At 48.9% G+C, this 27888-nt stretch overlaps 1 protein-coding gene across 1 annotated transcript in view; it reads left to right on the top strand.

Moving 5' to 3' along the window:
* Positions 1–27888, top strand: part of LOC138248710 (E3 ubiquitin-protein ligase TTC3-like) — a 1210547-nt gene that overhangs the window by 1040353 nt on the left and 142306 nt on the right. The window contains exon 41 of the mRNA XM_069202542.1: positions 21434–21535. Coding sequence (XP_069058643.1) covers positions 21434–21535 — 102 coding nt within the window. The remainder of the gene's footprint in view (positions 1–21433; positions 21536–27888) is intronic.

A 27888-nucleotide genomic window follows, 5' to 3' on the forward strand; every position in this document is an offset into this window, starting at 1 on the left:
GAGCTAATTTATCAGCTACAGTGTTTCTCTTGGGCTATGTAGGCCCATAGTTTTCTTGTTCCTACTCCATCTGATGCAAGACTTTTAAACTACATTACCGGGTTCAACCGTTCAAATACTTTTATTTTATTTCATTTTTTACATTTTATTTACAGGTTTTTACATAGCACTAACACACCAACTCACCTGTATACCACCATAATCCAGACAACACGAATATAGGTTTACAGCATGAAACAGTTACTGAAACCCATTTATAAACCATCTTTCTACAAGAAAAATAAAAGATTGTGATGAATGTTTTCACTCCCCAGTTTTTCACATTGTGAATCCCTCCTTCTGCCAATCCAGATGTGGAAAACTCTTGCGTTAGCACTCGAACACCAAATGGGCTCAGCTCCTTCTCTTGATATAGTGTCACAGTACCAAATAATGCACCTCTGAATGTGGTTTCGGCATCTTTTTTTCCATGCTCTTTAACACAGATCTAGAGCTAACACCTTTGGGTTTTTTTCAGCTGAAATTTGTTCCAAGTTTTTTTTTCTTTTGCAGTGTGCTAGGGCCACATCTCCTCCAAAGGTCTCTGACTTAAAGCACTTCTATTCTTGACACCAACAGTTGCTGATCTCAGATTCTCAATGTAGGAAAGTCCCCTCTTTCTGGCATGGCTACCCCCACTTTCTCCCTGATGTCAGTGCGCTTAGACTGTTATCACTGGTGTAGGAAGCTGGCTCTGTATATACTATCTCAAAGTAAGAGATAGTGTGCACAGAGTCCAAGGGTTCCCCTTAGAGGTAAGATAGTGGCAAAATTAGATCATTCTAATGCTCTATTTTGTGGTAGTGTGGTAGAGCAGTAGGCTTATCAGAGGGTAGTGTTAAGCATTTGTTGTACACACACAGGCAATAAATGAGGAACACACACACTCAGACTTAACTCCAGGCCAATAGTTTTTAGATAGAAAAATATATTTTCTTAATTTATTTTAGAACCACAAGATTCAAGTTTTGAAGTAAATACATAAAATGCAAGGTACTCCACACAGGTAAGTAAGGAACTTTAAATTAGAGCAGTAACCTACACAGTATAGGTTAAAATGGCAATACGCTATTTTAAAAATGGACACAATGCAAAAATCAACAGTTCCTGGGGAGGTAAGTAAGGTTAAGTTTCTGAGATAAATGAAGCACTTACAAGTTCAGTTTTCTGGGCATAGGCAGGCCACCATTGGGGGTTCCAGGCAACCCCAAAGTCACCGCACCAGCAACACAGGGCCGGTCAGGTGCAGAAGTCAAAGGAGGGCCCAAAACACATAGGCGCCTATGGAGACCAGGGGTGCTCCGGTTCCAGTCTGCCAACAGGTAAGTACCTGCGTCTTCGGAGGGCAGACCAGGGGGTTTTGTAGAGCCAAACAGGCACACAAAGCACACCCTTAGCGGCACGGGGGTGGCCGGGTGTAGTGTGCTTAGTAGGTGTCGGATTTTCTGTAGAAATCAATGGAGGGACCCGGGGGGTCACTCTAGCGATGCAGGCAGGGCACAGGGGGCCTTCTCGTGCCAGCCACCGACTGGGCTAGGCAGAGGGTCGCCGGATGATCACTCCTGCACTGGAGTTCAGTTCCTTTCGGTCCTGGGGCCTGCAGGTGCAGTGCTTGGTCCAGGCATCGGGTTCTTTGTTCCAGACAGTCACGGTCAGGGGGAGCCTTTGGATCCTCTCTGCAGGTGTCGCTGTGGGGGTGCAAGGGGGTCGTCTCAGGTTACTCACAAGGTCACAGTCGCCTGGGAGTCCTCTCTGCAGTGTTGGTTCTCTGGAGCTCGAGCCGGGGGCGTCGGGTGCAGTGTGAAGTCTCACGCTTCCGGCGGGAAGTGTGAGTTCTTTGAAAGTTGTTAACAGTGCCGCTGTTCCCAGGAGTTTCTTGGTCCTTCTTTCCAGGGTAGTCCTCTGAGGCTTCAGAGGTTGCTGGTCCCTGTTGGATGCATCCCTGTGCAGGTTCTTTGAGTCTGGAGACAGGCCGGTAGGGCTGGGGCCAAGTCAGTTGTCGTCTCCGTCGTCTCTGCAGGGCTTTCAGGTCAGCAGTCCTCCTTCTTTTTGTAGGTTGCAGGAATCTGATTTCTTGGGTTCTGGGTTGCCCCAAATACTAGATTTAGGGGTGTGTTTAGGTCAGGAGGGCAGTAGCCAATGACTGCTGTCCTGGAGGGTGGCTACACCCTCTTTGTGCCTCCTCCCTGAGGGGAGGGGGCACATCCCTAATCCTATTGTGGGAATCCTCCAATCTCAAGATGGAGGATTTCAAAAGGCAGGGGTCACCTCAGCTCAGGACACCTTAGGGGCTGTCCTGACTGGTGGGTGACTCCTCCTTGTTTTTCTAATTATCTCCTCCAGCCTTGCTGCCAAAAGGGGGGGCTGTGGTCAGAGGGGCGGGCATCTCCACTAGCTGGGATGCCCTAGGGTGCACGAGCAGGGGTGCCCCTACGAACTCTAGCTCCATTGCACTGGTCTTCGTAATTGTGGGGAAGCCGTTTTACCCATGTACTAGACACAGGTCACTACCGATGGTCCAGCTAAATAATGTTAACTCCGAACCTGGGCATGTTTGGTATCAAACACATTCGAATCGTATCCTAATACGGTTTCCAGTATTGGTTGTAGGATTCCATGTACTCTGGGGGCTCCTTAAAGGACCCCCCTGTATTGCTCCTACTAGCCTTTCAGGGTTTTGTAGGCAGTCCGCCCTGCTGCCACCCTCCAGATGGGTTTCTGCCCTTCTGCTGCTTGACTAGCTCAAAAAGGGGAAGGCAGAGCAAAGGAGTTCCTGTTGGAGAGGAAGGTAACACCTTCTCCCCTTGGAAATAGGTGTGACATGGCTTGGGAGGGGTAGCCTTTCCAAGCCACTGGTATGCTTTGAAGGGCACATTTGATGCCCCCCTTGCATAAACTGGTTTGCTCAAGTCCAGGGACACAATAGAAAACAATAAGCATTGGGAAAGGTATAGGTAAACAGGGAGGCCCCTAGGGGAGGGCCAAACCATACACTATAAAAGTGGAATGTGAAAGGCAGTCCCCCACCCAAAGAAATGGAATTAGTAGAAGGGAGCTGGAGGAACTAGGAACCCCAAGAGGTGAGTACCAGAGTGACACCTAGCGACCAGGAGAGGCAAGCACCTGGTTTTCCCCAAAAGCAACAGGAGGACTTTGGAATGCAAGACCCAGTCAAGACTGGAAGAACCCAAAGATGGATCCTGACAGAAGAGGACTGCAAAGGAAGGGGACCAAGTCCAGTTCATGTTGGAGTGTCCGGTTGTGGCAGGAGCCATTACCCACCCTTCTGTGGATGTAGTACGATGTCCACAGTGGACGAAGAACGCCAGCAGTGCAGCACCGGAGATAAAGTGGAGTCCCAGGAGTGATGCATGAGGTGTCCCACGTCAGCGGTTGAGATGCAGTCGGTCAGTGGTGCTGAAAAACCACCAACAAGCCTTTGCAAATGCAAGAGACAGAGAAGACGTTTTGCAAGGCTGAAGAGAACCAGCAAGGCTCAGGGAACTCTACCCAAGGAGGGGAGTCTCTGGTGACCTTCAGCAGTCAGGAGAGTCACAAGAGAAGGAGGCAGCTCCCACAGTCAACCCACTGGCAGCAGGCACAGCAGTCACAGTGAGGCCCACTCAGCACACCTGAAGAGGAGTCCCCCGTCGCTGGAGCAACAGACAGGAGACTGTGCTGTTCAGGAAGGGGTGCTGGGGGCTGGGGCTACACGGAGCTTGAAGATCCCTTGGAGGAGGAGCAAATAAGCTTTGTTAGCTGCAAGAGTTGTGGTGCAAAGGGGTACTGTCCTGCAAGGAGAGGCAAGCGCTTCCCGTGACCCAAGTTGGACAGCTGGTAGAGAAGACCAAGGGGACCACTCAAGACCACCACCCGTAATGCAGGATCAACACAGTTCCGGGGGAGAGCAGATCCACGCAGCCTGTCGTCATCGCAGTTGGTGCCTGCAGATGCTGGGAGTGACTCCTTCACTCCAACGGAGATTCCTTCTTACTACTTGTGCAGGCTGAAGACTCGTCTCCCTCAGAGGGTGCACAGCTGGGGAAATTCTACAGTTGCTGAAAGGAACCAGAGAAACAATGTTGCAGAGCGAAGTCATCGCTGAAGTTGCAGATTGTCAATTCGTGGAGGGTCCAGTTGCAGTCCCAGTGGCCAGAAGATGAAATAAACTATGCAGAAGAGTCCTGCTGGAATCTTGCACATTGATTCTGAGGACCCACCCAAGAGGGAGACCCTAAATAGACCAGGAAGAGGGATTGGTCACCTAGCAGGACGACCACTTATCAGGGGCCTGACCTGGCCACTCAGATGTCCCCAGGGGCCTCTGCCCACCACGAGCTCATTAGGATCACCAAAAAACTTGCCCTGCACAACGCATCAATAAAAACGCCCACAACAGCAAGGAACTTTTCATTGTCATCAAAGAGTTCTCCAACCCCAACTCCAAGGCCCCCCCTGACATCCCCCCATCATAAGAACTCTTTGAAACTTGCCAACTACTTCCACCGCAAGATTGCAGACATTTACAACAGCTTCACCACCCAGGGCCCCCCCACGACTTTCACACCAGCCCGTCAACCGAAGCGTCACCACGCCGAACCCTCCCCCCCTCTCCACTGGACAACAACACCGACAATGAGACTCGCAACATCATGGCAACCATTCACTCAGGAGCACCCACTGACCCCTGTCCTCACCACATTTTAAACAAAGCCTATGACATCATCGCACCCGAACTCCGGCATACCATCAACCACTCCTTCAAAACTGCCACCTTCCCAGAGAGTTGGAAACACGCCAAGATCAAACCTCTACTGAAGAAACCCACCACTGACCGGACAGACCTCAAGAACTACTGGTCCATCTCCCTGCTTCCCTTTCCAGCCAAAGTCATTGAGAAGGCAGTCAACAAACAACTCACCACCTTCCTGGAAGCCTACAACATCCTAGACCTCTCTCAGTCAGGATTCAGAAGCAACCATTGCACCGAGGCCACCCTCTTCACCGCCACAGATGACATCCGCATCCCTGCATCCTTCTCGACTGAGGCAAGACCGTCGCCCTCATCCTCCTGGACCTTTCTGCCGCCTTCGACAGTCTCACACGACACACTACGCACCCGTCTCCATGACGCCTGGATCTGAGACCCAGCACTGCAATGGCTCTCCTCGTTACTCACCAGCAGAACACAGAAGGTCCGACTCCCTCCCCCCCCCTCTTTCTCTCGGAAGCCACCAAGATCAGCTGTGGCGTCCTTCAATGATCCTCGCTGAGTCCCACCCTCTTCAACCTCTACATGACCCGACTGGCCGCCATCGGCAGAAGCCACGTACTCAACATTGTCTCCTATACTGATGACACCTAACTGATAGTCTCCCTCACCAACAATCCTACTATTTCCACAAAGGAATTAAAGCAGTCACTGCCTGGATGAAAGACAGTTGTCTCAAACTGTACTCTAACAAAACAGAAGTCCTCATCCTCGGCACCACGCCCTCTGCCTGGAATGATTCCTGGTGGCCCACCGCCCTCGGAAATTCCCCAACCCCCACCGACCACGCCCGCAACCTCGGCGTATCTTAGACTCACCGCTTTCAATGGACTGACAGTTGAGCGCCGTCCCATCGGGTTCTTTCCACACCCTGCGCATGCTTAGAAAAACCTACAAGTGGATCCCCACTGAAGCCAGAAGGACAGTCACCCAGGCCCTCCTGAGCAGCTGCCTCAACTGCGGCAATGCACTCTACACCAGAACCACCGCCAAGACCTGGATATAACTACAGCGCATGCAGAACACCTCCGCCCGTCTCATCAAGAATGCCCCATGACACAGCCACACCTTCTCCATTCTGAGAGACCTGCACCGGCTGCCTATCGAAAAGAGAATCACCTTCAAGCTCCTGACCCATGCCTACAAGCCCCTACACGACGCCGGACCAGCCTACCTCAACCACAGACTCTCCTCCTACACTCCCGCCAGACAACTCTGCTCCGCCGACCAGGCCCTCTCCAACGTCCCCCACATCTGGAAAACCACAGCCGGAGGAAGATCCTTTTCCCACATCGCTGCCAAGACTTGGAACCCTCCCCATCCACCTCAGGCAATCCCCCACCCTATCACAGTTCGGGAACGACCTCAAGACCTGGCTCTTTGACTGAACCTCAGCACCCCCGCCTGCCTCCCCCAGCGCCTTGAGACCCTCACGGGTGAATAGCCACGCTTTACAAATCCCTGATTGACCATCTTGGATTTGAGATGGCAGAATCAAATGCCACCCGGAGGAGCTCTGGGCACCACCCCTGGGTGGTGATAAACAGGGGAGTAGTTACTGTGCTAATGTGTATATAATAGTGTGTGTACTTAGCTCCAGTTGGGGGATTGCCTATTCAGTATTCTAGTATTTGTGTTACTATAATAAAGTACCTTTATTTTTGTAACAATGTGTGGTTCTTTCATGTGTGATAATGCTGTGTGACTGTAGTGGTGTTGCATAAGCTTTGCATGTCTCCTAGATAAATCTTGGCTGCTGATCCACAGCTGCCTCTAGCGACCCCTGGCTTCCTTGACACTGCCTACACTTCATTAATAGGGGATACCTAGACCTGGTATAAGGTGATAACACCATAGGTGCTCACCACACAACAGGCCAGCTTCCAACACAGGTCTTGCTTTTTCCTCATAAATCTACAATGTATGGAGACAATGTCAAAAAAACCTAAAGGTTTTAAACCATGTAAGACTGTTCTCAATTGATGGTGGTTACAGACCCTCAGGACGTCTGCCCTTGGTGCCTTTGCTCCAGTCCCGATTCAAATTGTGTTAGTCATGTGCCAATGTGAACAAAAAATCAGTCAGCGAACACCAGGCAAAGCTTGCTGTTGCCAAACTGAGGAAGTCAAAAACTTGTTCTTGGTCAAAGTGCAGGGCGTGAAAATGCCGGCCACAGACGAGGACACAGATGTGCTCTCATTCCCCATGTTGCTCTTCTGATCAGTCTTCGTCAACGTCAGGTAATTTGAAGAGGAGCTATAAAAAGTCCAAAATTTACACCACATACACCATTAACAGTCACACAGTGTACCTGGCATCTCTGTGCCATGGGCCCCGTTGCCTCCAATGGACTTACCTTCTATGCTGATCACATTACAAATCCCTTCTGAACAGGGACTGATGCAGGAAAATCTCCAACAGGTTATTGTGGACAGAATCTTTGGTACCAGGCAGTATCACACTTGAGTGCCTTTGCACCCTATGGATTTGAGAGCGCCTCCAGCTGGTTTGCCATCAGTAGTTTCGTCCTCGCTGCTAGCTCCATTTGTGGCACCAGTTGTTGACAAAATAGATGTATTTGCCTTTAGCATTAGTGCCGAGACCAACATCTTCAAAGCCAGTTGAGGTTCCAGTTGTTCTTTCAGTCTCCGATATACACATTCCACAGCCTAAATCTAAACTCTGTTCCCAATCCAAGCTTGATCATTCTCAGAAGTTTATTTTTGATGAGGAGTACGATCCTTGTGAACAAGGGGATGCTCTACAGAACACAATTGGTCTGAATGCCTCACCAAGCATTGGCCTTTCTTCTTCACATCCTGCATTGGCTACTGAAGAGACTTCATCCTTTGCCACAGATATTAGAAGGGCAGCTGAGACCCTTGACCTTATCTTACCCTTGCAGGAAGTCAGAACACCTCTAACAGGAGTTTTTAACGCAGGGTAATCTTCACAAGAACCTTTATTACCCTTTACTGAGGCCCTTAAAGATGTTCTGTTGGGCAACTGGGTAAAACCAGAGTCTTGTCCTTCAGTTAATAGGCAGGTAGGAGGAAGACACAGACCAGGTCTCAGGGATCTAGATTTGGTACTTCAGCACTCTAATCGGAAGAGTCTTGTCATACAGGCATCTACGAGCCATAGACACCTGAATGTTTTCCATCCACTCCTCTGCATAGGGAGTCAAAGAAAATGGAGGCTTTTGCAAAACGAATATCCCCTTCAACCACCGTAGCCCTCAGGACAGTAAATACATTTTGTGTCCAGGGGAGATATTTGCATGGCTTAAGGGAAAAAGTGACAGATACAAGCTGTCTACAGCAAATATTACAGTTATTGATGTAGATGGACAGTTAGAAAAGCACCCTGTTTGGCCTGGTTAGCCCCCACTTTGTGCTTGGTATGTGATGAAATTTTGACTGACAGTGCACTAGGTTACTGCTAACCAGGTCCCCAGTTCCCAACCTCTTTCCCCTAAAACTGCACAGTTGTTTCCCCAATTTGCAAATCCTTTAGCACCCTCTGTAAGTCCCTAGTAAATGGTGCTCATGTGCCCTAATGCCTGGGGTGCTAAAGATGGACTCTGTGGGCTCCAGCACGAATTGTGACATCCTAAGGGGACCCCTTATCAAGCACAGCAGGTGGCAAGTGCAGGGTGAGTTTATTGGTGCATACAAAAGTGAAAACACGACATGGCACACAGCCTTCGTTTCATGTCCCCTAACACTGCATGCAATATATGTAAGTCACCCCTCTAGCAAGCCGTACAGCCCTATGGCAGGTTGCATTAAATTACCTTTGAGGGCATATCTGCATGAGCAGATAAGTCTTTGTCGATTCTCAGACATAGTATGTAATGAGGGAAGCCATTTTAACTACATGTGCTGGACACTAGTTTCTACGAGTTACCCAGCTACATGATGGTCTCACTGAAGATAGGGACGTTTGGTATCAAACATCTCGTATTGGTGTACCCACACTGATGCCAGTGTTGGATTCACCAATATATACTTCCAGAGGGCACCTTTGAGGTGCCCCCTGAAAACCTACCAGCTGCTAGCGAGTTAACTGAGTGGTCCTGACCAGTTCAGCCACCTTGTCCACGTTTCTGAACCCTAAGGTGAGAGCCAGAGCTCTTGCGGTCCAGAGACAAAAACCTGCACTAGGCAGGGGTGTTGACACCTCCCCCAGGTAGGACAGACATTCCAGGGCGGAAAGCTTCAAAGGCCTAGCCACCTTTGTAATGTGACCGATATCTCTCCAAATGGCAGCGATGACCATCCTCCCTGCCTGACTCCACTTTTGGTGGCAAGTCGGGCTGGAAAATTAGGCAGATTAGGAGGTGTGCCCACTTCATACCATTCCTGCCCCTAAGGTGGATGAGCTGAAATGGACACCACTTTTTTTAAAACCTCCATCTTGGTTTGAAAGGAATTAGGCCACTAGGGGTAGGGTTATGCCCACTTCCCAACGTAAATGGTCATAGGAAGGGTGTAGCCACCCTAAAGGTGGGCAACACATTGACTGTCACCTGACACTCCCTCTAACAACCCTAAATTGAGTATTTAGGTGGCACCCTATAACCCCATAACTCAGATCCCTGCATTCCATGGAAACGTTTCTTCATAGCTCTCCCACGTCGATAAGGACGTTACAAAGCCACGGCTCCGCACGCGACTCCGTATGACGTCATCGGAGTCATAAGAGGCCCTCGTCGGCGTGCTGATATCGGTTTCCACCCTCTTTTTACGTTCCTTTAGGCTAACTGGTGAAACCAACAGTACAAAAACCACATTTTATAAAAACTTACATTAAAAAAACCTTACATGTGTACAAACCTTGCATATCAAATGCAAAATATATACACATATCCAAATAGATTTCTTTTTGTTATATACATAAAAGTAAAGGGGAGGTGGGTAGGTCAGAAAGTAATCCACAGGTAGATCCTGTATCCTCCAGAAAAAGCATTCTCGAAGGGAAGTAACTTGTTCTTCTGATGGATACATCTACTTGTGGATCCCTCACCTTTTAAATAGAATCCTCAAGCAGTCCTGCCCTCAGAGGTGGGTGCCTGTCAGCTTATACCAAAAAATCTTGCAACACAGAACTAGCAAAGTGACCGACCCTTCTCACCTCTGAGTCTAGACAATAGTGCTTGTAAAAGTGTGGAGGGTGGCCCAAGTTGCCACTTTACAAATGTCAACCCCTGGGACACCCTTAGCCAAGGCAGCTGTGGAAGACTTAGCTCAAGTGGAATGAGCTCTAATATCTTCAGGAGGCTCTTTATTTGCTATGGCGTAGCAGATCTTAATCCACAAGATGATCCACCTGGACAATGTCCTCTTGTGCACAGCCTTAACTTCCATCTTGCTAATGAAGCCAATAAACAGCTGATCGTCCAGCTGGACATCACATGTCCTGTCAGTATAAAAGCTCACAGCCCTTTTAGGGTCCAAGCGATGAAGCCTTTCCTCCTCCTTAGAAGGAGGAGGCGGAGGATAGAAAGTAGGAAGGGTGACAGACTTACCCAAGTGAACAGAGTAACCACTTTCGGCAGGAAAGCAGCCCTGGTTCTTATTACCAACTTACCTGCATAGAAAGTCATGAAGGGAGGTTTCACACTTAAGGCCTGTAACTCACCAACACATCTAGCTGACGTTATGGCAACCAGAAATACAGTTTCAAACATGAGAAGTCTTAAAGGACAACTATGTAAGGGTTCAAATGGAGTACCCATAAGGTAAGTCATTATCAAATTAAGATCCCACTGAGGCATGATAAATAGAGCGGGAGGGTACTTATTAGTAAGTCCCTTAGTAAACCTTATCACTATAGGGGACGTAAACATAGAAGGTTGGCCGGATAAACAAAGGAAAGCCAAAAAGGAAGACAAATATGCCTTAACTGGTGCACCTGCACAACCTTGCTGCGCTAGAGAAAGTGCAAAACTTAAATATCAGACAAATGGTCTTTCAAATCATCAACTGAATTTTCTTTACACAACTTAACAAACTTAGCCCAATTACCAGCATAAACCGGATTGGTGGAGTGTCGCCTGGCTGATAAAATAACATCCACCACATCAGGGGGTAGAGGAAAAAAAACTCAGGTTGCCCCTTTCAATCTCCACGCATGTAGGTGCAGGCTCTGGAGGTGAGGGTGTAGAACCTGCCCCTCCGACTGCGAGAGATCTAACCTGAGAGGAAGACGGACCTGAGAGTACAGTGAAAGTTGAAGTAGGTCTGTGTACCACACCTTTCTTGGCCAGTCTGGGGCTATTAAATTACTTGAGCCTGGTCTTGGCAAATCTTCCTCAGAACTTGAGGAATCAAGGGTATGGAGGAAATACCTAAAGCAGCTGGGAGCCCCGGTCCAATTAAAAAGCATCCCCCAATGTTCCTTGCATCGGATACTGGAGGCTGCAGAATGACGGGCAAACAGGTCTATCTGAGGGGTCCCCCATAGCCTGAAGATGGGTAGCACCATCTCTGGATGGAGATGCCACTTGTGATCGGCTGAAAAATGCTGGCTGAGACTGTCCACACATACGTTCAGAACTGCAGCCAAGTGATTTGCTTTGATGCAAATCTGATGGTCCTGAACCCAGGACCAGAGTTGTAGAGCCTCTCTGCAGAGAAGTTATGATCCTACAGCTCCCTGTTTGTTTACGTACCATAGTGCAGTAGTATTGTCTGTCAAGACCTGTACAGAATGTCTGCAAATGGAAATGAGGAAGGCCTTGAGAGCCAGACGTATTACCCGCAATTCCAATTGGTTGATGTGTAACAACTGTTCCATTGGGGACCAAATTCCCTTGATCTCCAGGTCCCCCAGATGTGCTCCCAACTCTAAAGTAGAGGCATCTGTTATCACTATGGCCACTGGAGGTGGAGGGCAACACAGCTTCCCTGGTGATAAATTGGCATCCACACCCCACCAACAAAGATCCGTGCAGTGTCTCTGGAGACTCTGATCGACTCTGAGATCTCAGTTGAGTTTAAGCCACTGCCTGCAGAGGCACCACTGAAGGGCCCTCGTGTCCCAGGTGCATGGGTGATCAACAGACTGAAGGAAGCAATCACTCCGAACAGGCGTAAGACTTTCAGAACTGAAACCTGAGCTTATAGGAAAGAGCCCCTTTTGACATGGTTAAATCAAACACACGTTTTGCCTGATACTGATGCTGACCTGAAATAGCGTGCTGGGATCCTGCTAACCAGGCCCTAGCACCAGTGTTCATTCCCTGTACTGTACCATTGTTCCCACAATTGCACACCCCTCGCACACAGCTAAATCCCTTGTAAAAGGTACCAGTGGTACAAAGGGCTCTGTGACCAGGGAGGTTCCCTAAGGGCTGCAGCTTGTATTGTGCCACCGTGAACGACCCCTCACCAAGCATATGCACTCTGCCATTGCAGATTGTGTGTGTTGGTGGGGAGAAAAAGGTAAAGCCAACATGGCATCCCCCCAGGGTGCCATGCCCACAAACCACCTCCTGTGTCATAGGTAAGTCACTCCTCTAGCAGTCCTTACAAAGGTGAGGAATCCACAGGTAGATACTGTATCCACCAGAAAAAGCGTCACCAAAGGTAAGTAACGTGTTCGTCTAGCTCAAAAAGGTCCCAACTTTAGAACAATAGTGAGTTCCTCAGAGAGTTTGGATAAGGAGCTTGACCTTCCCCCTTACCTCCATCTTTCTCATAAGCAGTTGAGAGCCTTCTGCAAAGGGTACAAAATAAAAACAGGCTCAGACTCTACCACTGTAAAGCTCCCAGAGCTGTTGGCAGAGTATAAGCAGGCCCATCCTACTGATAGGCCACTGACCCCGATGAACAGGGCAGATTGAGTGAGGAGGAGGATCCTCCACCACTTGAAAGAAAGGAACCTGCACCACATAGACAACCTCCGGAGTCTAGAGCACCTCATTCTAGTGAGGATGGGCGAAGCCCCTCATGGTCCAGAGAAGAACACTCTGAAAATGAGATTATTTTAGAGAGGTTAGCCCGTAGAATTGCCTTGGAAGACAGGATACCGGCCATAGAAAGGGAAAGAGCAGAGATGAGTTTAGCGCCCATGAATGGTGGCAGCAATGTTATAACTAGGGACAGACTAGGGCACTCTGACCCTAAAATCCCCAAAGGGATTGTTCCAAAATACCACCAAGTTTACAGCCTTTGAGAGGGCTTGTGTTTCCAGAGAGCTTAGCAAACAACACTGGGGCTCTCTCCTTTGGGAAATGTTCTCAGGAAAGTGAAGGGATGGACTCCTGACACACACTGAATGAGGCAGATGCTAGGTCCTATGACCTCATGAAGGACACCCTGATTGAGGGCTTTGTACTCGATCCTGAAGATTACAGAATCAACTTCAGGGAGACTAAAAAAAAAATCCCAGAGTCAGTCCTGGGTAGATTTTGTAGACTTTTCAGTAAGACACTAGGTGACTGGTTCAAAGGTAACAATGTGCATGATTATGAGGGGCTTTACAATATATTGATGAAAGAGCATCCCCTTGAGTCATTGTATTCAAGAGAAGTTACATCCGTATCTGATAGACCTAGGCCTACTTTCCCATCAAGAGTTGGGGGAAGAAGGCAGACCACTGGGTCAAGACAAGGGTGAACAAAGCTTCCACTGGTGGGGGAGACCACAAAAAGGAGGCCAAAAAGCCCCCCAAGCGAAAGAGGGTAACCAAAACAAAGATAATAGCAGAGTATTCTAAGGACCCCAACATCTGCACAGGAGAGTGGGCCCAAGACTCCTCACAATCCAAGGATGGGTACAGAACGAAAAACTGTGATACCCAAAAGGCTTGGTGCCATGACTGCAAGGCTCTTGGGCACTTAGCTGGAGACCCTGCTTGTCCCCACAAAAAGAATGCTGAGGGACTGCAGCAACTTGGGCTGCTGGCAGACCCTGGATGACTGGTAGGGTCAATACTGGGAGGTCCTCTAAAGAGCCTTCAGAGTGCATGGAATCATGCCACTAATACTGGAATCAGTATTGGGGTAGGATTTTGACATGTTTGATACTAAACATGCTTGGTTTGGAGTTATCATTATGTAGCTGGACCATAGGTAGTGATCTATGGCCAGTACATAGCTAAAATGGCTTCCCTGCACTTACGAAGTTCAGGGAATTTGAATTGGAGTTCGTAGGGGTGCCTCTGCCCTTGCAGGGGTGACCACACACACAGAGACCTGCACCCTGCCCTTATGTCTGGAGGGGCCTACCATAGGGGTGACTTAAAGTGACCTGGTGTAGCGACCATCAGTGAAAGGGTGCATGCACCTTTTCACGCATGCTGCAAATGACAGGCCTGCAGACACAGTTTGCATAGGCTCTCATGGGTGGCATAATAAATGCTGCTGCCCACAGGAGACCCGTGGTGTACCAGTGCCCTGGGTACCTAAGTACCATATACTAGAGACTTACAGGGGCACACCAGTATGCCCTTGGTAAAGGGTACCAAGGCAACCAAATTTAGAGGAGAGAGCACAATCACTTGGGTCCTGGTTAGAAGGATCACAGTGAAAGCAGTCTAAGCATACTGACAACAGGCAAAAGGTGGGGGTAAACATGCCAAAATTAGTGACTTTCCTACAACCATGCTCATGGTCACTGATGAGGGACAGGAATCTGAGAGTAAATCTCTCCCTGATCTCCTCTCCAGCAACCCAACAGATGGCTCAGTGGAAAGAGTGGTCTTTTCAGACACCCTCACAGGAGACTGACTGCAAGCAAGTCTTGCAGCATTATGCTAAACTCTTCTCTTTGACCCCTAGCCAGACTACCTGGTGTACACATGATGTGGATAGTGGGGACAGCTTACCTGTCAAAAAATAAAATCTGCATACACAGTCTATTAAATGTCAACGAGAGCATCAAAGCTGAAGTCAGCAAGAGTACTGAGTACTCTGAAAGCCCCTGGGCCAACTCAGTTGTTTTAGTGCCCAAGCCTCATTCTCACAGTGCAAAGAAAGAAAAATGAGGTTTTGTGTGCCATATAGGGTCCTCGGTGCTGTGGCCAAAACAATTGCACACCAAATTCCTAGGGCTGATGAACTGATTTACAGGTTGGGAACAGCCAAATATCTCAGTACTTTTCATCTCACATCAGGGTACTGGCAGATAGGTCTGGCCCCTGGAGCAAAGGAGAAATCAGCATTCTCCAGTCTTGATGGGCATATCTGTTTACTGTTATGCCCTTTGGATTGACGAATGCCCCTGCCACCTTCCAACGGTTGGTGAACATAGTCCTAGCTGAGTTAGAAGACTTTAGTGCAGCACATCTTGATTTTGCTGTCTTTAGCGCTACCTGGCAGGATCACCTGATTCACCTAGGTAAGGTCCTAGAGGCTGGGAGAAGTGCAGGCCTCACTATCAACGCAAGGGTGTACTTAATTTTAGTGCACTGTATGTAGCTGACTCTCTATATAGTTCAATATAGGGACAATAAATCAGACACACACTCAAAGAATAAATCCAAGACCAAATTAGAAAAATAACATTTGCTTTTATATATGCTTTGAACCAAAGAACTTTGTTATAAGGTAAGTAGTTTTTAATGTAAAAATACTTTTCGGTTTCAAAAATCGACACAGTGCATTTTTCAGAGTCTTCAATGTTAACCTAAGGGAGAATGCAGTTTTTCAGGGATGTACTCGACTGACCAATCCAGTCTTCAGGGTTTTAGGTCAACACCAGGCAAGGTTAAATTCAACACTAAGGCCCTCATTACGAACTCGGTGGGAAATCCTGCCGAGCTTGGTTCGCATGTTGGAGACCCTTACGGCCAAATAAACAACATTCTGCTGGGCCGGCGGGCGGAAACAGTGTTTGCACCAGCCGGCCCAGCGTAATGCATGGCCTGTACATTGACGCCGGCTCCACATGGAGCCGGCAGCAATGTAGCAGTGCGGCGGGTGCAGCAGCACCCGTGCCACATATCCATGCGCGACGGGGCTGTGCAGGGGGGCTCCAGGGCACCCATTCTGCCAGCCTTTCCCTGGCAGGCTAAACCATAAGGGAAAGGCTGGGGGAAAACAGGTTCATTATCCGGCGGATAAGGAACTCCGCCATCATCAGGCTGCCTGGCTGTGGCGGAGTTCCACCTGTTGCGGTCTCGCCATGAACATTATATGCCAGTCCGGACGGCCATGCCGGTGGCGGTAATTTCCACCACCGCCGGCATGGCGGTCCGGACCACCATGTTCATAATGGCCGCCTAAGTGTGCACCCACAGCGGCATAGAGGCGGCCGGGCCCAGAGGTCAAATTCAGAATCGGGTGCCCAATGTTAACCAATGGAGACTGGGGGTTTACGAAGATGCGCTGCTCACTGGTTAGTAAAGCGGTGTCAGGGGTCGATCTCCGGGGGTTGAGGTAAGTACAAGGGGGTGGAGGGCCACAAGGCAGCACCAAACTTACACCCTCAGCAGCACAAGGACTGCCGGGTGCAGAGTGCCAACACAGTGTTAGGTGCCCAATGTTAACCAAGGGAGACAGGAGGTGACCAATGATGAGCTGCTCACAGGTGAGTAAAGTGGTGTCAGGGGTTGATCTCCTGGGGTTGAGGCAAGCACCGGGGGGCCACAAGACCGCACCAAACTGTACACCCTCAGGGGCACAGGGGCCGCTGGGTCCAGAGTGCCATCACAGCATTGGGCGCCCAATACATGTCAATAGAGGAGATTGGTTTTAGAAAAAGGCTGCAGACTCGGGCCAGGAGGCTGAATGAAGAAAACCCACAGCTGCCCAGGTAAGTGCGGATGACTCGGGGACACAGTTGGTCCAGCTCCCCAAGGTCCAGGAGCTCCGGATGCAGGGAAGTCCTTTGACGTTCGAAAACAGCTTACTTGAGTGGTCACGGTGAGGGGGAGTCTTTAGATTGAGCTACAGGCTTCGAGGCAGAGTCCAGCAGGGGTCAGCCCACAGTGGGCCATTTGGACTCGGGCTTTGGGCATTCCTGGTAAAGGCATTAGTAATAGGCACCCATTGATCCTGCATGCGTCACCTCAACCCCACCCTAAAACCCCCCAACACCTAAAACCCCCCCGAGCCCCCACCCCAAAACCTAAAACCCCCCGACCCCCCACCCCGAAACCTAAAACGCCCCACCCCCCCAACCTCAACCTAAAACCCCCACCCCCCAACCCCACCCCAAAATCTAAACCCCCCACCCCCAAAACCTAAACCCCCCAACCCCAAAACCTAAACCCCCGACCCCACCCCAAAACCTAAAATGCCCCACCCCCAACCCCCACCCCAAAACCTAAAACCCCCTGACTCCCCAACCCCACCCTAAAACCCCCGATCCCCCAACCCCGCCCCAAAACCTAAAACGCCCCAACCCCCACCCCAAAACCTAAAACGCCCGCCCCCCTGACCCCTGACCCAAAACCTAAAACCCCTGTCCCCCCAACCCCCGCCCTAAAACCCCCTGACCCCCCCAACCCCACCCCAAAACCTAAAACCCCCGACCACCCAACCCCGCCCCAAAACGCCCTGCCCCCCCCAACCCCGCCCTAAAACTCCCCAACCTCCCACCCCAACACCTAAAATGCCCCTCCCCTCAACCCCTGCCCTAAAACCCCCGACCCCAGACCCGCTGCAGACAGGCTGGTAGGGCGCTTGTGGCCAAGTCAGTTGGTGTCTGCAGTCTTCTTTGCTGGTGCAACGCTGTAGTGTCTGGCTCTTCTTAGGTCGTCAGGAATCTGAGTTCTAGGGACCAGGGGTGCCACCTAAATACTGAATTTAGGGACATTACAGGGATGTCAGGTGGTAGCCAATGGGCTATTCCCCTTTAGGGTGATTACATCCTTCTTATGACCACTTCCTGTGCATAGCCCTAACCCTATTGGCCTGATTCCTTCCGAACAAGATGGAGGAATTTAAAAAAGTAGTGTCTACTTCAGCTTGCCCACCTTAGTGGTGGAACTGGCATGAAATGGGCACTCCTCCTAATTTAACTAATTTTCTTGCCAGTCCTGCCACCAAAAGTGTGGTCAGGAACTGGGGGTCGGCCTTCTCTACCATTTGGGGAGGCCTGGGTTGCTTTTCAAAGGCAGCAAGGTCTTTGAAGCTCCCCACCATGGAATGTCCATCCTGCATGGACAAGGTGTTATCACTTCCGCCCAGAGCAGGCCTTTGTTCTGAGCCCTCAAGAGCGTTGGCTTTCACCTCAGGGGGCCAGAACACTGTCTAAGATTTGCACCAGTCAAGTGAACATGCTGGGTGTTGGTAGGTTTTCAGGGGGCATCTCTAAGGTGCCTGCTGGGTGCATGTATTAATAAATCCATCGCTGGATTCAGTGAGGGTTTAAAAATATGAGATGTTTGATACCAAACATCCCTATCTTCAGTGAAGCCATCATGTAGCTGTGGAATTCTTCATGATCCGTGTCCAGCACATCTACTTAAAATGGCTTCACTGGTCACTTGCTATATCTGAGAATCAACAAAGACATAACAGGGGCATAAGTACTCATGCATCTGTGCCCACAGATGTAATATAATGCACCCTGCCTTAGGACTATAAGGCCTGTCAGAGGGGTGACACATATATTGCATGCAGTGTACTCACAGGTTGTGGGCCATGTCATGTTTTGCATTTTATCTCTGTACACCAAGACACGCAGTGCTGCAGCCAATGCTGCAGCCCTGAGGGACCTTCTTTGGTGCACCATGCCCTAGGTACCAAGGGTACCATTTTCTAGGGATATACATTGACGAATAGAGGGTTTGCGAATTGGAAAAATTGCACCAGAAGCCAGACAAAATTAGGGTGGTAACCATGTCAAAAGAGGCACTTAACTACATGCACCATATTGAAAGCCAGTAAGCCAGTTTTCTACAGTTAACTCTTCAGGGGGCACCCCTAAGGTGCACTCAGGGTGATGTATTAATAAATATATCACTGGAATAAGTGAGGGTTTATTAATACAAGACATTTGATACCAAACATACCTTGTTTCAGTGAGAGGAGGGGATAGGAGCACACTGCCTCAAGGTTCCCGCAAGCTGATAAGCTGACGAGCTTGGGAGTACCTGCATGCTGGTATCGGTATTGAAACCCGAGAAATTAATGGCAGCATGTCCAAGCAACCCCAGAATTTTCTCCACTGATGACGGAATAATCCAGAAACAAATGTGTCTAGAGATACAGCAATGACTGCACGAAATGAGGTGAATATTTTGATGAACTTTGAAACCAGTGCGCTCAAAAGATACAGTAATGACTGCTGAATATTTGCACTACGATAACCAGCATCCTAAGGGGTAATAAGGCATGCATATGAGGCAGTGTGCTCCTACCCCCTCCTTTCATTACCTTGTTTCAGTGAAGCCATCAGCTAGCAGGGGACAATCGACAGAGACATAGCTAGTGCATATCTGCTCGCACATCTATGACCTCACATGTGATATAATGCACTCTGCCTTAGGGCTGGAAGGCCTTCGGTAGGGATGACTTACAGGTATCAAATGCAGTGGTAGTGGGCCTGGCACATAGGGATGTGTGACAGGTCATATTTTCACTTTTGCGTTCAGCAAAAGAATCATCCTGAAATGGCAGCTTTGTGTGAGGGTCCCAGAGGGTGGCACAATTCATGCTGCAGCCCTAAGGGACCTTGTTTAGTTCTCAAGGCCCTAAGTACCAGGGGTACCATTTACTATGGACTTACAGACAGTACTAAAGTTTTTGCCAATTTTGGAAAACAATTGTACAATTTTGGGAAAGAGATCTGGCACTGGGGACCTGGTTAGCAGGGACCTAGTGCACTTTCAGTTAAAATCACATCAGATACCAGGCACAAAGTGGGGGCTAACCATGCCAAAAAGGGTGCTTTCCTTCCGGACCCCAACTTCCAGGCCTTTAGGCACAAGGGGGCCGAGACCCCATCTCCGGGTCCCTGTGGCAAACCGGATCATGGGAGCTCGGCCTCCCCTCCATGAAAGCAGGGCAAGTGAGCCCAGGACCCCATCTCCAGGCCCCTGCAACGAAAACAATTGGGGAAGTGCCATTGCGTTGTGACTGAGCAGTTAGGCTTACACAAAAGAAGTGTTCAGCATTTAAACAACACCATAACAAAAGAATACACAAAGTAGTCAAGAAATCTAACACCAGTTTATAAAAATAAACAGTTTTTATAAATATATTTTTAGACCAAACTGAGACACAGATTTGATAGGGTGTGGTAAGTATGCACTTTTTCACTTAATCGAGAACAAGCATTGGCAAATTCAACAAACTGACACACTTTTTCACGAAAACATATTCAAGTAACAATCAGGTTAATTCAGTTACTTTGGGCGACCAACTCTGGTAGGGAGCCAGAGAGGTGGACTAGCAAGGTCTATAGAAACGGTTACCGCGAAGGAAGAAGTTCAAGGTACTGTTATCTCTTTGCCATTGGATTCTATGCAAGGGATACAGGAAGCTGAAGATGTTTAAGCATGCTATGGATATGATGTGGTTGATGAGATTCTTTCTGCTGCTACTCCTCGGTCCATGAATGAGGTGAGGCGGTCCTGGCTACTGGGGTCGACATCCCTCAAATTCCTCTTGGTGCTGGTATTTTTCCACTCATCTGGAATAGAAGTTACAGCCCAAACCTTTCCTGTGCAATGACTTGCTTTCTGGGCGTCCAAGCTTCACTTCGACATCTCTCAATGGTCCAGCGGATATGAGTGCAACTTTGAGCATCGGGTTCTGGTCTCTGGTGTTGCACCACGGCGCTCTGAAGTTTCTGGGTTACCAACTTGACCCAGCAGGCTTTTTCAGCTGTTGTGGCCCTGTTCTGCGAGCAGGAGGTCAGCCAACTGACCCCTGGAATCTCTTGCTTTGGCTGGGCTCAGAAGTCAACTTCCTCACGAGCAAGACATAGCAGGCACAGTCCCACATGCTTTCACCCTCAGAAAATACTCTCAGGATAGAATGTGGTTGGTGGCATATATCCTGCCAGGTTCCGTCTCTCTTGATGATCACTACCTGCGAAGTGTGGCATCTTGCTATCCCAGGATGCAGCATTCTGCCTACTTTCACCATGGCAGAACCCTTTTCTCGATGTCCAGAGGTCCCTAGCTCAACCCAGAGGTGTGGCTACCAAAGAGGACACACGCCTCTAGAAAACCAGTTTTGCAGCTAGTTTCCCCTCTCCTTCCCAAATGCCATCTTATTTACCTAAACAAGTGCTCTCCATTTGCCCTTCAAAGGCAGCTTCACCTTTGAAGCTCACCTTCTGGGCTAATATCCGTGGTGCTTCCTGCCAGGGAGAGGTGCCTGTGGGGGCAAAAGAGTTAAAAATGATACTATATAAGCACGTCACATCTGGCGTGGACATTTTTGACGCAGAGTCCCTTGCGTGCAGAAGTACTGCTTCAAAGTTTTCTAATCTGTAAACCAGCAAACTAAAATCAGTTTAGCCAGTTTGTTTTCAATCTGAAATCACTCTAACACTTTGTGGGAAACCGCTTTGACATTTGATGAAAAGACACAAGGAAAATTGTCTTTGTTTCAATATATGGAATTTTTCATTAATGTATTTAGAAAGATAACACTAATGTAAAATGTAATAACTGATTACATCTGATGTTTCTATACTTATTTTCTTATTCTTGCAGTCGCAATTTGAAGTTCGAATCGATTTGGTAAAAAGTGGTGCAAAGCTAAGTAGTCTCCAGCCAGTGCAGGTTGAAACATTTCAGTCTCCTCCTAGTATATTTGTAAGTATGTAGACTTTTTCCTTCATTGTTAATTCTTTTTTTTTAATTATCATTATTGGTTACTTTACAATGTAATAGATCTAAAACAATAGATCAAATCACAAGGTCAAGAGTATGTTCATCGTGTCCATTTATACATAGGGAATATAGAATAGTCAATAACATCTGCATACATGGGCAGAAGTGAGGCACAACAAGAAAGAAGGAAAGGAAAAATGAAAGAGCACACACCAGTTCCAGTGGAACTGATGAAATAATCAACCAAAGGGCTCTAGTCCTTTGCATAGATCATGACGCCTTCTATGGACATTATTCAATTATAGTAATGTAATTGTTCATGTCGCCAGCCTATAGCACCCTTCTAAGTTGATCTGAGAATCTTAGTACCAGTATATGGGTAGGATAGATCACATCAACATTAGTGAAAGAGTCTAATGTCACTGCATCCTACTGTGTAGTTGTCAACACTACTGTCTCACATCCAGTGTTTCCCATTGTCCTGAGAAGTCTGGAATAGTCCTTTTATCTAGTAGGCAGCCCAAGGAGCTCCCATGTCATAATAGTCTGGCAGTCACTATCTACCCTACTTCAGGTATACTCATCCTTAGCAATCAGCAAAGCTGTTGACATCTGCCTCCTCCAACGGACGTAGCTGTCGCCTGTATCGAGATCATTGTGTGACGAGATCATTGTGTGACGAGATCATTGTGTAAGATGGCCAATTTGGATAAGGCAATAATGGGGTGGGGGAGTTGGTATTCTGCAATGTGTTCCAGATTCTTGTCTACGAGTGGGACAATTTTGCAGAGACCAAACTGTATGAAGGAGGTCACAGCCAGACTCTAAGCACCTCCAGCAGTTTTCATGGGGCAGTAAGTGAGCCCTCCTCAGTCTGTATGGCGACTATAGGAAATCAACCTTTTTGGCAAGGTTATCCCCCCACTTTTTGCCTGGTATATGATGTAATTTCAACTGCTAACCAGGTCCCCAGTCTCGGATCTTTCCCCAAAACTGCACAGTTGTTTCCCCAATTGGCAAAAGCTTTAGCACCCTCTGTAAGTCCCTAGTAAATGGTAACCTTGGTACCTAGAGCCTGACGTACTAAAGAGGGTACCTCAGGGCTGCAGTACGAATTGTGCCACCATAAGGAACCCCTTGTAGGAAGCTGGGTCTGTACATACTATCCAAAAATGAGGTATAGTGCGCACAGAGTCCAGGGGTGCCTCAGAGGCTTAACAGAGGCTAAAGTTGATAATACTAATGCTGTCTTTTGTGGTAGTCTGGTCAAGCAGTTAGGCTTATCAGGTGGTAGTGCAAACAGTGGCAGCCCGTCCTTTAGGGCAGAGGGGCCACGCCCCCCCCCACCTTTTGCCCCTCATGAAGAGTGTCTGTTAGGCTGAACAAAGGTCAGCCTGACAGACACTCTCCATGTTCAGCTCAGGCAGCCAGGAGCAAACATGTGCAATTTGCGCACACTTCTGGCTGCCTGAGCTGAACTTTGCTGGGCTGAGGAGGTCATAGCTCCTATGGGCGTGACCTCCTTGGCTCACCAAAGGTGCCCCGAGGCCCTCCCTTGGGTGACGAGGAAAGTGCCACCAATTTACATTCTCCCTGGGCGCTTCAGTTTAAGCCCTGAAGTGCCCTGGGCGAGTGTCAATCAGTGACACTTCGTCACAGAGTGGGGTCAGCAGTCTCACTGACCAAATCCCACTCTGTGACGAGGCTGGGACTGCTGCCTTCCCTCATTGGCTGGAGGGAAGGCAGCAGTCCCAACCCTCCTGGGACCTGGAGGCTGAGGTAAGTGCCTGTGTGTGTGTGTGTGATTTAAATTGAATGTTTGGTGCGCGCGTGCATGTTTGAGTGTTATGAGTGTTGTTAATGGATGTGCGTGTGTGTGTGTGTGTGTGTGTGTGTGTGAAAGAATGTGTGTGTGTGTGTGTGTGTGTCCCGCCCACCCCCCTCCCTCCTAAAGCTGCTGGCCGCCACTGAGTGCAAAGCATTTGTTGTGCACACACAGTCAAGAAACGGGGCACACACTCAATGAGTAACACCAGGCCAATTGTCTTTATATAGCAAAAATAATATATTTTGTTACTTTATTATTTGAACCAGAAGAACTTTGTTGCAGTTAACAACATTTGTCAATAGGTATCAAGCATATGTGTCAAGTGTACTTTGTTTGGTTTTAGCAGATAAACCAGTTTACAAGTAAGTAGCAATTTTCTATGTCAAAAGTTGACAGTGCAATTGTCCATAGGATTCCTAGATTCCTAGAGTCCTAGAGGGGGGAAAGTGTTAGCACAGAAAACAGGTAAGTACTCAACTTACGATTCCAGTCTCCGGGATTTAGGATGTCCACAGGTCAAAGTTTAGGCTGACCTCAAAACTGCACGACCAGCAACACGGGGCCGGCTGGTGTAGAGGTCAAAGTTGGCATCAAGTTTACAATGGAATCCTATGAGGATTAGGGGTACTCGGTAGAAAGGAGATTGCAGATACGAACCTGCGGTTCCAGGACACAGGCCTGGGGAGTTTGTCAACGCAGGGATGGGGGGGTGTATGTGGGAGAGGAGTGCACAGGATCACACCAAACACACACCCTCAGCGGCACAGGGGCGGCTGGGTGCAGGGTGCAAACAAAAATCTGGGCACCCAATGCTTTTCAATGGGGGTACCACAGGGCCACAAAAGATGCTGCAGGCTGGGCCCAGGGGGTCAGTTTCAGGAAACCAAAGGCTGGACAGGCAGAAGAGACACCCACTGGACGTTGCTAGACCATCAGTCGGATTCCCCAAGGCCATAGGGCTGTGCTTGCAGGGGTCTCCTTGGGCTTCGGTATCTTCGTCAGATCTGGTCGCTGTCAGGGGCATCCTCTGGATTCAGGCTGCAGGTGTCGTCATGTTGGCCATGAGCGGTCAATCCAGGGTGGACTCGAGGTCAAAATCACCTGGGGACCTTCTCTGGACCGGTGGGCCACCTGCATTTGGGCCATGGGCATCAGATGAAGAGTGGGCAGGACTCACAGGTCCAGGGCAGTTCTGGAGTCCTTTTGGTGATTTCTTCTGGACAGCTGCTGTCCTCTAGAGTTCTTGGTCCTCTGCTGGGCAGGCAGTCCTCTGGGGTTTTGTAGAGGTCTCTGGTCCTGCAGGATGTGTTTCCTTCTTGGAGCAGGGGTCTTTGAAGCTGCAGACAGGCTGGTAGGGCTAGGGCCAAGTTAGTTGTCATTTGGGGTCTTCATGCTAGGGTAGGCTAAGCAGTCTTACTTCTTTCTTCTTGCTGCTTCTTCTTGGGGTCACCAGGAATCTCATGAGTAAGGTTCAGGGGTGCCCCTGAATACTATATTCAGGGGTGTTACAGGGGTAAGAGGGCATTAGCCAGTGGTTACTGTCCCTGAGGGTGGCTACACCCTTCCTGTGCCCACTCCAGTGGGGTAGGGGGGCGCATCTCCAACCATATTGGTCCCTATCCACTAAAACAAGATGGAGGATTCTGCAGGAATGGGGTCATTTCAGCTCTGGACACCTTAGGGTTGGTCCTAGCTGCAGTGGTCACTCCTCCCTGTTTTACCTAATTTTTATGCCAGGCCTGCCACCAGAAATGGGGCTTGGTCTAGGGGGCGGGCATCTCCACTAGCTGGTGTAACAGGAGGCCTGAGCCTTTGAGGCTCACAGCCAAATGTTACAGTTCCTTCAGGGGGGAGGTGTGAAGCACCTCCACCCAGAGCAGGCTTCGTCACAGACCCCAGAAAGCACAAAGGCTCTTATCCCATGGGTCAGAAACGTGTCTGTTAGTGGCATGCTGGCACAGAATGGTCAGTCCTACACTAAAGGGTTGGTGTTAGAAATGGGGTCTTTGGTTGGCAGTCAGGTTACCCCCTGTCCAAGCAAGGAACCTCACTCTAGTTGGGGCAAAGGAGAAACACACCTGGTTAACCCCCACTCACCTTCTTGGTAGCTTGGCACGAGCAGGCAGGCTTAACTCAGAAGCAAAGTGTAAAGTATTTGTACCAACACACACAGTAATACAGTGAATACAGTACAAAATGGACACCACACCAGTTTAGCAAAATAGGTAATATTTATCTAAATCAAACAAGACCTAAATGACAAAAATCCAACATACACAAGTTAACATATGACTTTTCAAAAAAATAAGAGCCTTACTCTATAGAAAACAATGGAAACGATGATTTTGCACAAAGTACTTGGTTAGCTTCAAAAACGAAGCCGCACGGGTGAGCATGCATCAGAAAAGGCAGCAACGTGTCGATTCCTTCCTCGCAACGGAGGCTGTGCGTTGTTTCTTCTCCGGTTGGGTCGGCGATGCACTGCTTTTCTCCTCGCAAGAGAGCGATGCATCGATTTCCGGACGGGGCACCTCGGATCCGCGCAAAGTCGAGATGACTTTGCCGCCCAGGGACGATGCATGGAAAATCCAGCCGCATGGTGTTAGAAAACTGTGCTGCGTGGGGTTTTCATCGTAATCAGTAGCTGCAAGCGGGTGTTGCGCATTGTTTCCCCAGCCGTGATGCAGGTGGAGCATCGATTTTAGCCGCAAGGCCGGCGGCACGTCGTTTATCAGCTGCATTGCATATGTATTTTGCCAACTTCACCTTTCAAGGGCCCAAGGACTGGATGGGGCACCACTTGGCAGAGCAGGAGTCTCAGTAGAGAGTCCAGGTGCTGGCAGAGGAAGTCTTTGATGGCCCTGAGACTTCAAAACAGGAGGCAAGCTCAGTTCAAGCCCTTGGAGATTCTTCACAGCAGGAATATACCACTAAATCCAGTCTTAGTCCCCTTTCACAGGCAAAGGCAGCAACTGCAGGATAGCCCAACAAAGCACAGTCACAGGCAGGGGCAGCATTTCTCCTCTGCTCTTCTCCTTGGCAGAGGTTCCTCTTGAATCTAGAAGTGATCTCATTTTCAGGGGTTTTGGGTCCAGTACTTATACCCCTTTCTGCCTTTGATGAAGGCATAATTCAGAGGAAAGTCTCTGTTGTTCACAAGATCCTGCCTTTACCAGGCCAGGCCCCAGACACACACCAGGGGGTTGGAGACTGCATTGTGAGAGGTCAGGCACAGCCCATTCAGGTGTAAGTTGACCACTCCTTCCTCCACTCCAGCACAGATGGCTCATCAGAATATGCAGGCTATACCCCAGCTCTCTCTGTCTCACTGTCTAGAGGGGATTCACAAACAGCTCAACTGTCAAACTGACCCAGACAGTGAATTCACAAACAAGCAGAGTCACAGAATGTTTTAGGCAAGAAAATGCCCACTTTGTAAAAGTGGCATTTTCAAACTAACAATCTAAAAACCAACTTCACTAAAAGATGTATTTTTACATTGTGAGTTCAGTGACCCCAAACTCCATATTTCTATCTGCTCTCAAAGGGAATCTGAACTTTAATAATAATAAAAGGCAGCCCCATGTTAACCTATTAGAGAGGTAGGCCTTGCAGCAGTGAAAACCAAATTTAGCAGTATCTCACTGTTAGGACATGTAAAACCACACAGGTACATGTCCCACCTTTAACATACACTGCACCCTGTCCATGGGGCTACCTAGGGCCTACCTTTTGGGGGGGAGGTGGGGGGGGGGGATAAAAAGGTAAGGTTTAGGCCTGGCAAGTGGGTACACCTGCCACGTCAAATTGGTATGCTAAAACTGCCATACAGACACTGCAGTGGCAGGTCTGAGCCATGTTTACAGGGCAGCTCATGTGGGTGGCACAACCAGTGCTGCAGGCCCACTAGTAGCATTTGGTTTACAGGCCCTGGGCACCTTGAGTGCATTTTACTAGGGGCGTACTAGTAAATCAAATATGCCAATCCTGGATAGCCCATTACACCTACATTTTACACAGGAGCACCTGCACTTTAGCAATGGTTAGCAGTGGTAAAGTCTCCAGAGTATCTAAAACAGCAAAAACAGAGTCCAGCACACATCCACAACCTGGGAAGCAGAGACAAAAAGTTAGGGGATACCATGCCAAGGATGCCAAGTCTAACAGTTGGGTAAAATAGAGGGGGCATCTCTGGGTGCATTGTACAATAAATCCAAGACTGGCATCAGTTTGGGTTTATTGTGCTGAGAAGTTTGATACCAAACTTCCCAGCCTTCAGTGAAACCATCTTGAAGCTGTGTAGTTTGTAATGACAAACTGCCAGCCCATGTACTCAATAAAGCCACACTGCACTTAAAATGTCTAAGAATGGACTTTGCCCCTGTAGGGGCATATTGCTCCTGCAGCTATGCCCTCACCTGTGGTATAGTGCACCCTGCCTTAGGGCTGTAAGGCCTGCTAGACGGGTGACTTAACTATGCCACAGGCAGCCGGTTGTGGGCATGGC

This window comes from Pleurodeles waltl, chromosome 8 (genome assembly GCF_031143425.1).
Source record: "Pleurodeles waltl isolate 20211129_DDA chromosome 8, aPleWal1.hap1.20221129, whole genome shotgun sequence".
NCBI lineage: Eukaryota > Metazoa > Chordata > Amphibia > Caudata > Salamandridae > Pleurodeles > Pleurodeles waltl.